This window comes from Hippocampus guttulatus, chromosome 18, assembly GCF_054856545.1.
Source record: "Hippocampus guttulatus isolate MCC_2025c chromosome 18, RoL_Hgut_1.0, whole genome shotgun sequence".
In the NCBI taxonomy this organism is placed as follows: domain Eukaryota; kingdom Metazoa; phylum Chordata; class Actinopteri; order Syngnathiformes; family Syngnathidae; genus Hippocampus; species Hippocampus guttulatus.
In genome coordinates, this window is record NC_141278.1 from 9381581 (window position 1) to 9393337 (window position 11757).

The window sequence follows — 11757 nt, forward strand, 5'->3', positions numbered from 1 at the left end:
CTTCCCCACAAGAACAATTATAATTTGATTCTCTGTCAAGCCAATCACTCAGCCCCATTTTTAAGTTTTCTAATAGAATTTGAGATGTAAAATCCCGAAGATGTATCAAGAGGAAAAGGTATGAATGCATTTGTGATCTACTGTCCACTCTTATTACAAGTGGATAACCTTTTGAATTGGAAATGTGACTTAAAAGTTAACTTACTTGCAACCCCCCCTCCCCAAACATTCAAAACTTCACAAAATAAAACTACACGATTATCACGGTAATGTGGGTTATTAAAAAAAAAATTTGTAAAAAGTCACCAAAAAAAATCATTGGGGGTGAGGGGATCTTGTGTTTTTGTATCCAACAGCAGTCAACAAGAAAGAGGCTTGTAATGTGTTCCTATTTGCTGTGCAAAGTATCATTGTCTATGTTCACAATGCTGGGTTTGGCTGAAGCAAGCAAAAGTTTTTGACGGAGATGTGCCGCTTTTACAGTTAATACATCCAGACGGTCTCATGGCAATTTTAATCATACCTTTGTGACCTCCCTGGTTCAAAGTACAACATTTTACAAACATGACATTGGACATATTGCGTAAAACATTTAAAAATGGCATGTAGATCCCCCTCTGCCCCCCCATAAAAATTTAAAATAAAATCCAAGCGTTTTTCACCAAATGCACAAAAACAAGTCATTGCTTTCACAAAGACTAGCAGCTGGGAAGGAAATGAAAAGGAATGAAAAATTATTTGCTCACACGTGTCTGAGGACACCACTCTTCAAAAGTTCAACAACTAAACTGTTTCATATGGAAAGGGGGGGGCGATTTATTTCACCGTCTCAAGTTTGTTCCTCAGCTTCTCCTGGACTGCAATCATTCTCGTCAGGTTCATCTTCCTCATCAGTTTCAGCTTCTTCCTCCTTTGCCACATCATCTTCATCTTCATTCAGTGCAAGGCCCTTGATTTCTTCCAGGTTGTTTGGTCCCTTCCCAGTCAGCCTCTGGATAGAAACACGAGCAGCTTTTGCTGTGACTCAACCATGCAATTATATCGTGAATATATTATTGCCGACCATAGCGCGTGAGGTGCATACCTCAATCATGTCAGCCATGTACTGTACGTGGTCGGCCAGCTCGCGCAGTTCGTCATTCTCGCTCTTCAGTCGAGCGATCTGCTCGTTTTTGGCCTCGATATCTTTGTGCAGCTGGTTAGTTTTCAAATTGTTTCATGAAAAAAATGTAGAAGGCAAAGGACAAATTGAGGTTGATGCGAGTGTGAGGAAAGATCAAAAAATAATTATCTGTCAAAGTGTCATTTCAGAGCCGAGTTTTCAAAATTTTCCGGAAATTTAAATGAAATGCCGTCGTAATCAAACTCTGAACCAAAAATACAAGTGAGACAAGTTTAGATGCATTTTTACACCACAAACTTATGTGTCACCAATCATTTCCCTTTTTAAAGTTGTTATAGTTCTAATTGGAACGGGAATACAAGCGCCAAATGATTGCAAAAAAAAGTGAATCAAAAGGTGAAATGAGCATCAGAAGGCGAGCACCTCAGCATTTTAAACTCACTTTCTCATTCTCCTGGAGAACATTGAACAAAGCCTTGCGACGCTCTTCTGCCACTTCTTTCCAGTAAGCAGGAGGAGGAGTTTCTACACAAACAAACAAAAAAAAAATTGTTTGCTTCAGAATTACTGTAAGCACACAAAATGTCATCTTACCTTTGATCATGAGCTCGTAGGCTTCGTTGTTTGAAGTGGAAACATTTTCGGTCTGTGTTGACTTCACTTCCATCTTTACCCTTTTCAAGCCTCTATCTGGCTGGGCCAGCCACTGTTTACGCTTGGGGATGATGCCCTGGAACGACAAAAAAGCCAAATTTACCTTTTGGCTTAAAAAAAACAACAACACTCATTTGCTGGAGGGGTTGGGGTGTGGAAAAATCACCTGTGTGGTCTTCCCCAAATCGCTGTTGACGGCCAAGGGCTGTAGGACCTGCAGCTTCGGCCTGGAAGAACTCATTGTGGTCTTCGATGTTTGAGATAAACTCTGAAGTGATAATATCAGTCTTAAAAATTGAAATACTATGAGGTTGGTAGTTTTGTACAAGCTGTCATTTTAACAATGTTCTGGGGGCAGTGGTTAATTAATAAATAAACATCGAGTATAGTTGTAGAGGAATAACTATATTTCAGTGAAACATTTCCAACCTTGAGAATATTGTAAGAGACTTGTTCTGCAAGATTTATGTAAAAAATGTAATCTATAACTTCACAAATCTCAATTACAAGTTTCACAAAAAATAAAATAAAACCAGAAAAAACAAAAATGACCCCTTTCAAAAAATATTTACAATAAAAGCAAAATGGATTTTATGTTCAGGAGGTACCCACGTTATTGATCATTTTTATGGAAGTCATATTACAAGGGAATATAAAAGACTTGCTCCAAGGCACCCCGAGAGCATTCGGTTAAGATTTGAGTTAGGGGAAAACGAGCCTTGACACTACATTGCACTTTAAAGCAAGTAGACGTTTATCTGGAATCCTCCAAACAAACACCGCTGGGGTACATTTCATGAACATAGAAACTTAAGTTATCGTTCTTTTTTCCCCCAAACAGTTTCATTGTTTGTTACGTGAAGGACTTATGCCAGTCATTTCTAGCAGTAAACGTCTTTGAAGGACAGGTGTTACTAATAAGATTTTGGACTCCATATAACTACTGATTTTAATCCCTCAAGGCGAAATTCTATAGAATTCCATATAACGAATTAGCAGCCATCTTCGGCGCCATTTTGTTGCAGTTTTATGTAGTTTACACAGCTTCTGCAGCACTTACACCTTAAAAAAAAAAGAATGTGTAGCGTTTTTCCTCACCTTGAGGTTCACTTTAGCGTTCTCATTGTTCTTGGCTTGGCCCCGTCTTGCTTTGGCACCGCAACTCATCTTGTCGACCTCAAGGCTGATGTGAAAAGGACATTGCGGGTTTAAAATGTGTAATAAAGCGGACAAAATGTCGGCAGTTTCGTCGCGCATGCTAGCCTAGCAAAGCTAGCGCCAAACTGGAATGACGTTAACGCCAGCTGGCAATACTACAATCAGGTAACGAGCGACGACAGAGTGGTTTTAATTGTATCACGCGAACGTTTATTGGGGGGTCGACTTACTTACTGCTAATGAGAGAAGATGGTCAGCAATGAAGAATTTCGTTTTCGGAAAATATCGCGCCACTCGGTTAAATACTTCCGTGTCTGATCACATGACGACCGACGACTTTGGTAACCGCACCCCCGCATGTCCGTCACCTTGTGTCGTAGACGTGACGCGCCAAACAAACGTCACGTGGCCGTCGGACCTGCCATTTTGGAGAAGCTTTCCGACACAGGAGGGCTTTGCGAAGCTTGTTGTTTTTCGTCACAGTCATAATTCGAACCGACGGGAAAAGATCGACGTACCGAGTGTGTGGGACAAAAAGAAAACCGCTGGACGCGAAATAATGGGCCCGCCGCCGGGAGACAGACCGCGCCGCACGTCGACTGAAAGAACGGGGGACTCCAGCTGGACCGTCGATTTATCTTGACATGGCATGCGGCAGCACTTAAGGGCGACGATCGACCGACAGACGGAAGAAAAGATCCACAACCGCCAAACTTACCAGCTATTAAAACGCGAGGCAGGACGGTGGTTATTTTAGTTAACCGTGTAAAATAAGAGAAGCCGTACGGGAGTTTTGATGACGCCAACTGAACCTAGCTTGACCGAAGAAACAAAATGCCGAGCTCACGCGCTAGCTGCCTGTTAGCCTTTTAGCATCGCGCAACACTGGCGAAGACATGTAAGGAAAGATGATCGAGTCGTAACAGAGAAGCTTTCCCCTTCCTTAAAAAAAAGTCACTCGGCCCCCTAATCAGATAAAATGTAGCTTTGATCGCTGTGTAGTCAACGGTTAGCCTGCTAGCTCGACTTAGCTAGAGTGCTAAAAATAGACGATGACCACCAGCAGCACTACGACTACCAGGAGCAAGTAGGCCGCGAGCCACAAAGCGGCGAGGAAAATGTCAAAACAACCTTCGTCGTCTTTTCGTTCCTCTTCCATATGTGCCAACGTCTCCCCGCCATGCTCGTCCGTATTCCCGGTCCAGCACATTCAGCCATGGATAAAAGACTCTGAACCCACCACCGAATATTAGCCCGCTAGTCCTCGCTTTCACCTAGCGCCGCTATGGGTCTTTATTGCAGGAAGTTAAACTACTACTAATTAACAGCCACATTTTTGCTCTCGTTTTTGTTTACAAATCTGCCGAAAACCGGTTGACAGTGGGGTTTGCGTCTTAAAATGATGGGTTCATGAACAAAAAACAAGGAGATGTAGTCTTTATCGTATCTCCCAACCCGCCACCTTGCAAAATACAAACCAAAAAATTGTTAAAATGACTTGATATGGTGTTTGGTACGAAGACCTGTTTCAGTTTTTAGTTGTAGAGTGGCTAGTTCACGAACTTGGTCAGCGCGCCATCGACTATAAGCGCAACCTCAAAAAAATTAATAGAGCGAGCAGGTCAAAAAGGAAAGTTGACACATCGCATCTTATGATGGGGGATCCAACCACGCGACGAAACCAAACCAGAAATCGTCTCCGCGCTCAGCTGCGGAAGAAACGGGAATCATTGGCCGATCAGTTCGATTTCAAGATTTACATCGCCTTTGTTTTCAAGGACAAGGTCTGTGGGTGTACAACAAAAAACGTCCAAATGTTTGATCTCAACTTCACCTGTTTATTTGGCTGTTCTCACAGAAAAAAAAGTCGGCGCTCTTCGAGGTGGCCGAAGTGGTGCCAGTGATGACGAACAACTACGAGGACGACATCCTGCGAGGCGTGCGAGATTCTCGCTACTCCCTGGAGAGTTCTATAGAGCTCCTGCACAAGGATGTGGTGCAGCTCCATGCCCCCCGATACCAGTCCATGCGAAGGGTACGCTCACACTAGAGTGAACCAACTATTGGCAGGGGTTCTTAACCAAGCTAGGGTGCCAATTTGAAAAAAATGTTCAAATCTTCAACACCCCCTATAATTGCCCGTTTAAATATTTTGAACTCTGATGATATACGCAACTTTGTGATCCATCAAAGAACATAATACCAGTTGGCTCTTACCCGTTTTAGTTCTTTCCAAATTTGGACCTGGCTGCATACTTTGGAGAAAAACATGCAGTGATGCAGCGATGGGGTTTTCACTCTATTGCAGGATGTGATTGGCTGCACGCAGGAGATGGACTTCATCCTTTGGCCACGCAACGACATCGAGAAGATCGTCTGTCTGCTCTTCTCCAGATGGAAGGGAGCCGACGATGAGCCTTTCAGGCCCATTCAGGTCAGAACCTGACACGCGGAGCAGTGGCAGCAGGGATGCGCTGGAACGTCCTAAGATTACCCCCGGGAAACAAGTTTTGAATATTCTGAGGGTCAAGTTGTAAAATTTTGACAAAACAATTCATGGCATTTTTTTAGGGGGGGGGTGGTTCCCACATACTTGTTAAATGTGAATTATGGATGCCACGTCAGTGTGCGGGCGCTTCTCAAGGCAACTCGTTATTTCAGGCCAAGTTTGAGTTCCAGCACGGCGACTACGAGAAGCAGTGCTTGCACGCGCTCACTCGCAAGGACAAAGCTGGACTGATCATGAACAACCCCGCACAGTCAGTCTTTCTCTTCATGGACCGACACCACCTACAGGTCAGCTACTACCACCGCGAAGCTTCCAATTTTTATCGGGGGTGGGGGGTGTTAATCTAGATTGAGCCACGTGTTTTAATGCCGCACATCTTAATTCTCGATTTTGTGTGTTTGCAGGGTGTTAAAAGCAAGGCGACGGTGCTGAAGCTGTGCAGCCTGTGCTTGCACCTCCCCCAGGACCAGCTGACTTGCTGGGGCATGGGCGACGTTGAGGACCACCTCAGACCTTACATGCCCGACTAGGCTTCTTCCCAAGCGGGGGAAATGCCCCCCCCCCCCCCACCTCCCAATCCTCCATCCCTCTCTGTCCTGCCTTCAGAAGCCATTTTGATGTTCTCATTCTCCCCCTCTTCTTCCTCGTCCTCTCTCCCTAGACCTCCCACCCTCCACGCCCCATTCCCGCTCGGTCATCCATTTTGTTTTCCGTCAACCTGCACGAACATTGATTTGGAGTGATAGGTCGCTGTGGCCGTCACGGCGGCAGGCGGGAACTCTTTTATGTTGGAAGAGGGAGAGAGAAATACGGACATGTCGTTTAATCCTTGTTGTCACAGGAGAAAGAGGTGTTATGTCTTGTTTATTTGTCATTTCCGGGAAAAACAACATTGGGGTGTAACACAATTGTAATAACACCACGGACAGTAAGACGTTCAGTTCAATCACATGTGCCGTTATCGCTTCTTTGCTGGACTCAATTTCACTTTTTTGGGGTGGGGGGGTTATGTTACGCTTGAATTACTACTGATGTTTGATTTGGGATGTGGGCTACTTCACCAATGAGAATAACAATAGTGCACCTAACTAAAGCAAACTAACATTTTCTGTTTTGATTGGATCCAATTGCTTGTCAAAGATTTTTTTTTTCATTTTCATGACTCAAGTGTGTCCAGTTGAAGGTTTGAGGCTTTTTTTTTTCTTCTGTTGATCAATACTGCTGAGCATATATCAATACAAATTGTCAACGCAACACTTGTCTGCACTTTGTTTTTCTTTTTAATGTTATTGCACAACTGACTCTGCGGCCTGCCATGCAAAAATCTCACCGGAGCCAGAAAATAAACCAAAATTACTGAATGGGGCTTTTTAAAATGTTTTGTAATCACTTTGAGCATTTTTCTGATTTCCAATTTCAGACAGAAGTTTGAACTTTTTAAATAGGTGACATTTTTTAACTATTGAGAGAATTTCATAAAAAAATAATTCTAGGGGTTAAAAAAAACTACTGGAATAAAAATATTTGTAGCTGTTAGGATTATTTTAAGGCATAAAATAGTATTACAAAATAAAGTGAAACAAAGACAATTTAATGTGAGAATGAAGGCAAAATAATAAAAGTTATCATACGTGTTCTACATGTCCTCTGGCACTGAAGAGGGAATGCAAATGTGGACACGTTTAGCTGCTGCCGAGGTATTTGGTGTGCCGTCCCTGCGCAATCAACTTTCCTGTGGCCTTGCTGGTCAAGTCGACGGTGGAGAACGCCAACGTGCGCCCTTCCTTCAGTACCTGAGCCGTGATCAGCACGTCCTCGCCCACCTTGGCCGCATTCATGTAGCTACACAAATGCATACAAGGAAAAATCAGCTCCTTTTACGAGGTAGACACAAATGGCAAATTTGACAGGAAGATTTCTAAATTTGACATGGAAAACAATTGGGAGAAAAAAATGTACAAGTACAAAGATAATTTTACATGAATATTTTAAACAACAGTTTTAATTACTAATTTCACATGTATGGGTAAAAAAATAATTGTGTGATAAAAATAGCATGAATAAGATTAACAAAAAATAAATCGAAATTTGAGGAGGGAAAACAAAAAGTACAAATTCTACATTTCAGTGAAATAAAATTGAAAGTGAGTGTCATGAAAATTTTGGAGGTGACATTTTGCATTCCACCCCAAAACATTACAAAACAAAAAAAAATTGAGTAAAACAATCCATTTTATAAATTGTAAATACACTTCATGAAGGAGGAAATATAGGCGGAAATAAAAATTGAATGAGAAATTTAGATTGTTAAACATTCTAAATGACACCTTTTTTTATAAAGAAAAATTAATACGATTTAAAAAAATCACCAGAAAAAAACTTAATCAGGACATACAACCCGCCCATATAATAATTATAATAAAATAAATAATAATGAATATAATAAAATAAAACACTGAAACGCCATTCTGGGACAACATAAAAAAATAGCCACCACGAATGAATCCATTAATTTTAAAAAACAGACACCCAAACCCCTTGGACTTCTTTTTTGTTGTTGTTCGTTTGTTTTTGTATAATGCATTCAAAATTGTTGAAACAGAAGCTTACGTGACGTTCATGTCGACGCTGACTCCGGGCGCCCCCCTGTCGCTGGACATGATGGCCATGGTGGAGATGACGTCCACCAGTGTAGCGGTGAGGCCGCCGTGCAGCGTCCCGAAGCCGTTGGTGTGCTCCTCGGCCACACGCATCTCGCACACCACCTTGCCCGGCGCCACAGAGACCACCGCCACCTGAACAAGACATGAGCACCTCAACTTCTGCACACCCGACTCAGATAGTTTCATTGATGTTGACATGACAAATTACTCACATTGCCGATTACTCTGTCGAAGCCTGGTTTGTCTTTCATAGCTCGCATAATTTGTTTTAGCGTATTTAAAGACAGTGACGCCATGCAAGCGAAATTAAAGAACAAAATTAAAAACTACAGGTACTCGCAATGTCAAACGAAATCCGGAAGTTGTTCGGCATCAAATATTTCCGTAGCGAAACAGGACTGAGAAATTGGTCAAATGATTGACAAATAAAACATTACATATGAGTGACGAATCACAAATACTGACCCAAAATTAAAATAATTAACAACACATTTATCAAAATCAACAGTTTCCGAACCAGAACGCTCGTCACATTCATGCTCGGAACTCAAAGCTAAAAACCTCCGGAAGTATTTCACCGGAACACGAGCCTGCTAACGTAAACAACAAGGTCAATGTTTATATTTTTATGAGTTTTTTTACAGCATGGCTTCGACGTCAGACGCCGAAGATGTGGAAGTGAGCCGAACTCGCCTGTGCGAAGAGTTTGCCGGCGTGGCGGGCACCGATTGCGGCGTGGCGCAGTTCTACCTGGCGGAGAACGACTGGAACGTACAGGTCTGGTACACATCGGGATTTGGTGATTCAGATTTCGTTTCAAATCTGTCGTTAAGTGAATTGTGTATTCTACCCATATTTAGTCATGCAAGTATTAACATTCTCATGTCCGCAATGAAACACCGTTTTGTAGCCAGATATGTCCTTGAAGCACATTACCTCAGCAGATAGCCGTAGGGATGATAAGGATCGGTTTAGTAGAAACGAAAGTCCTGATGCCTCACCATAAAGTTTCGATACCGCCCTTCTGATGATATAAAGAGGTTGTGAATCCCTTGTTTCTCTGCACTCGTGATTCAGACATTGTCTGTAAACCGCGGCTGCCCGGAATATTCTGCAAATAAACCCTTCGAAGGCTGTTCATAGTCTCCAGCCTGTATTTGGATAACCAACATTCTCACCATCCGAAATTCAACGAACACTCGGAGGAAAGAAGGTCCCTTTCCCCCCCCAACGTTAGTCAAACCAACTTCTCTCTCCTCGCCTAGAGAGCGCTGAACTCTTTCTTCGAGGCCGACATGGAGAAAGTGTTTGAAGCTGAGTGGATCTCAAAGCAGGAGCCTTCAACCAAGGAACACAAAGTGGAGAAGAAAGCTCCTGTTGCAGAAAGGTCGGTACGAAAAACAAACAAAAACAAGATCACACATTGTTTATTTTTTGTCAAAAACTGAAGTGACCCATGCAAACAAAATGTAAATTACAACTTTATCACATTATGTGCAAAGCACCTTCCTGCCTTACTATGTGATCGCCATCGAACGAATTGCAGCATCGACTTAACGACAGACAGTCCCGACTCATCCCGTCAATCCACGAAGGATGATGACGGCGGCTCAGGATTGACGATAATCTCATGGAACGTGGATGGTCTGGACACAGAGAAACTGCTTGAGCGCGCTCGAGGCTTGTGCTCCTACTTGGCAGAGTAAGACACCTTTGACACGCATCGTTTTTCTTTGCATCTGACATATTTTATAATGTCACCCCACCCCACATAGATACACTCCTGACGTGGTGTTCCTGCAAGAGCTCATTCCGCCCTATGTGCAGTATTTGAAGAAACGCGCCATCAGCTACACGATCATTCAAGGTGAAATGCACTATGGGAATTCATAAGTCTGTTCATGAAAGATGATAAATTATACAACTGAGTTATTTATCAACATACGAGTTTCATTTTTTGGGATGTTGGCCTCAGGAATAAGCAAACATGCCAGGTGCCACAAATAGTGAACAAAATCTTGATTTTTCCATTTGATGTCATATGAGTTATCCCATCCTTGTTCTCAGTAGCTCATTTGATGTTTTGTTTTTGAGCAGGGGGCGAAGATGGCTACTTCACCGGCATGATGCTGAAGAAGACACGTGTCAAGCTGCTGGAAAGCCAAATCGTGGCTTACCCCACCACTAAGATGATGAGGAATCTGCTCATGGCGCAGGTGCACTTATTTCAAACGGGACAGAATTTCGTGTCAAGAAAATGTTCACTTTAAAGGGGGGGGAAAAAAAATTCATTTTAGAATAATATTTGAATTCTATTTTTAAAAATGATTCTGATGATTTCACAAGAAGTCGAGCTTTGAGACTTTTGTTATAAAATGTTCATTTTTCATTTTTTTGCAGTTTTACAAATTTCTTAAGAGGACAAATGTTCATTTACAAAAAAAAGATTTTTTTGGGGGGGTCCTTTTTCAAAAAGCTCAATCAGGCTAAAGCAAAGTTCATTTTAGGAAAAATGTACATTTTGGCAATTTCTTCCAAAGGAAAATAATAACATTGCCCCCGAAAAAAAATGGTCCATCATTCCACAAAAGAGAAAATGTTATTTCTTTGTTTTTGTCATTTGAGGAAAATTTAGCTTTGTTCATTTCAGAAGAAAATCGAATTTAGAAAAAAAAATATTGGGTTCTCTCGTCATTCCACAAGAGAGAAAATGTAAATTTTAACCAACAAAGTCATTTCTGTTTTCTTTTTTTTTTTTTTTTTTGGTCATTTTGGGGGGAAATGAGTTTAATCAGAATCAAGTTAAACTTTCCCCAAATTGAGGACTTTTCCTTGTCGTTAGGTGACACTGAGGGGCGCTACGGTGTGGCTGATGACGTCTCACCTGGAAAGCTGCAAGGAGCATTCTGGCGAGCGCATGACACAGCTGCGCGAGGTGATGCGACGGATGCGCGAGGCGCCCGACGATGTCAGCGTGGTGTTCGCCGGCGACACCAACCTGCGCGACTTCGAGGTGACAGCGGTGGGCCTGCCCCCTGCCGTGTGCGACGTGTGGGAGCGCCTGGGAAGCCGGGAGCACTGCCGCTACACGTGGGACACCCGCGCCAACTCCAACAAGAGCGTGCGCTACGTCAGCCGCTGCCGCTTCGACCGCATCTACCTGCGGCCGGCGTGCCGACCCAACGCGCCCCGCCTGGTGCCCGACCACATGGCGCTGGTGGGCTTGGAGAAGCTGGACTGCGGCCGCTTCACCAGCGACCACTGGGGGATCTACTGCGACTTCACCACCACCACCACCGCAGATGACGTCACCCGCCCAAAATAAGCTCAACGTTGCCTTCGTTTCCGCTGCTTTTTCTGCACATCGTTACGGAATCAATTGTTGGATTAGTACTGGTTCGCATTAATGGCTGTTGTTTTGACCCGCTGGGAAAGTGTCATATTAGAATATGACCACCAGAGGACGCCACAGTGTCAAATTCGAATGTTGAAGGCTTACTCGCTGCTCTTTTTTGTAATTTTATATAGTTGTATTTTTGAATCCACAATAAATGTTTTGATAACATTGTTTTTGCTTGTAAACTTACAAAATCGCCACTTTCTCAAATGATCTCCTTCCTCAAATTTCTTTTCTCAAATTTTAACTTTTT

At 42.9% G+C, this 11757-nt stretch overlaps 4 protein-coding genes across 6 annotated transcripts; 2 read left to right on the forward strand and 2 right to left on the reverse strand.

Annotated features, from left to right (window-relative positions):
• Positions 1 to 495: 495 nt before the first annotated feature.
• gmnn (geminin DNA replication inhibitor) lies at positions 496 to 3265 on the reverse strand. 2 transcript variants are annotated; one of them, XM_086137615.1, is made up of 7 exons: positions 3170 to 3265; positions 2876 to 2960; positions 1944 to 2045; positions 1718 to 1853; positions 1566 to 1648; positions 1085 to 1195; positions 496 to 991 (listed from the first exon to the last, which is right to left on the reverse strand). In XM_086137615.1, exons 2-7 carry the CDS (start codon positions 2942 to 2944, stop codon positions 830 to 832), a joined length of 663 nt encoding a protein of 220 aa, XP_085993741.1. In that variant the 5' UTR covers positions 2945 to 2960; positions 3170 to 3265; the 3' UTR covers positions 496 to 829. The 2 variants fall into 2 exon arrangements, with proteins under 2 accessions (XP_085993741.1, XP_085993742.1); XM_086137616.1 differs by having other exon boundaries at positions 3166 to 3265.
• A 69-nt stretch (positions 3266 to 3334) lies between these two features.
• Positions 3335 to 6698, forward strand: c18h6orf62 (chromosome 18 C6orf62 homolog). The gene is made up of 5 exons (XM_086137614.1): positions 3335 to 4719; positions 4794 to 4970; positions 5244 to 5369; positions 5597 to 5731; positions 5849 to 6698. The coding sequence occupies exons 1-5, from the start codon at positions 4588 to 4590 to the stop codon at positions 5972 to 5974; spliced, it is 696 nt and encodes a 231-aa protein (XP_085993740.1). The 5' UTR covers positions 3335 to 4587; the 3' UTR covers positions 5975 to 6698.
• On the reverse strand, positions 4753 to 8546 carry acot13 (acyl-CoA thioesterase 13). Of its 2 annotated transcripts, XR_015103842.1 has the most exons (4): positions 8320 to 8546; positions 8055 to 8239; positions 7076 to 7286; positions 4753 to 5419 (listed from the first exon to the last, which is right to left on the reverse strand). XR_015103842.1 is itself a non-coding variant. In XM_086137617.1 (3 exons), the coding sequence occupies exons 1-3, from the start codon at positions 8401 to 8403 to the stop codon at positions 7127 to 7129; spliced, it is 429 nt and encodes a 142-aa protein (XP_085993743.1). In that variant the 5' UTR covers positions 8404 to 8546; the 3' UTR covers positions 6296 to 7126. The 2 variants fall into 2 exon arrangements, 1 of the variants encoding a protein (XP_085993743.1); XM_086137617.1 differs by lacking the exon at positions 4753 to 5419 and having other exon boundaries at positions 6296 to 7286.
• A 54-nt stretch (positions 8547 to 8600) lies between these two features.
• tdp2b (tyrosyl-DNA phosphodiesterase 2b) lies at positions 8601 to 11672 on the forward strand. Its single transcript, XM_086137612.1, has 6 exons — positions 8601 to 8884; positions 9373 to 9494; positions 9654 to 9809; positions 9883 to 9974; positions 10205 to 10323; positions 10950 to 11672. Exons 1-6 carry the CDS (start codon positions 8753 to 8755, stop codon positions 11430 to 11432), a joined length of 1104 nt encoding a protein of 367 aa, XP_085993738.1. The 5' UTR covers positions 8601 to 8752; the 3' UTR covers positions 11433 to 11672.
• Positions 11673 to 11757: the final 85 nt, after the last annotated feature.

Coding starts and splice junctions, on each gene's coding strand:
- tdp2b (XM_086137612.1), top strand. CDS start 8,753: ATGGCTTCGACGTCAGACGCCGAAGATGTGGAAGTGAGCCGAACTCGC. Junction 9,495..9,653: donor AAAGCTCCTGTTGCAGAAAG/GTCGGTACGAAA, acceptor AACGAATTGCAG/CATCGACTTAACGACAGACA. Junction 9,810..9,882: donor TTGTGCTCCTACTTGGCAGA/GTAAGACACCTT, acceptor CACCCCACATAG/ATACACTCCTGACGTGGTGT.
- acot13 (XM_086137617.1), bottom strand. CDS start 8,403: ATGGCGTCACTGTCTTTAAATACGCTAAAACAAATTATGCGAGCTATG. Junction 8,240..8,319: donor TCGACAGAGTAATCGGCAAT/GTGAGTAATTTG, acceptor TGTCTTGTTCAG/GTGGCGGTGGTCTCTGTGGC. Junction 7,287..8,054: donor AGCGTCGACATGAACGTCAC/GTAAGCTTCTGT, acceptor GCATTTGTGTAG/CTACATGAATGCGGCCAAGG.
- c18h6orf62 (XM_086137614.1), top strand. CDS start 4,588: ATGATGGGGGATCCAACCACGCGACGAAACCAAACCAGAAATCGTCTC. Junction 4,720..4,793: donor CCTTTGTTTTCAAGGACAAG/GTCTGTGGGTGT, acceptor CTGTTCTCACAG/AAAAAAAAGTCGGCGCTCTT. Junction 4,971..5,243: donor GATACCAGTCCATGCGAAGG/GTACGCTCACAC, acceptor ACTCTATTGCAG/GATGTGATTGGCTGCACGCA.
- gmnn (XM_086137615.1), bottom strand. CDS start 2,944: ATGAGTTGCGGTGCCAAAGCAAGACGGGGCCAAGCCAAGAACAATGAG. Junction 2,046..2,875: donor ACGCTAAAGTGAACCTCAAG/GTGAGGAAAAAC, acceptor TTATCACTTCAG/AGTTTATCTCAAACATCGAA. Junction 992..1,084: donor ACATGGCTGACATGATTGAG/GTATGCACCTCA, acceptor GTTTCTATCCAG/AGGCTGACTGGGAAGGGACC.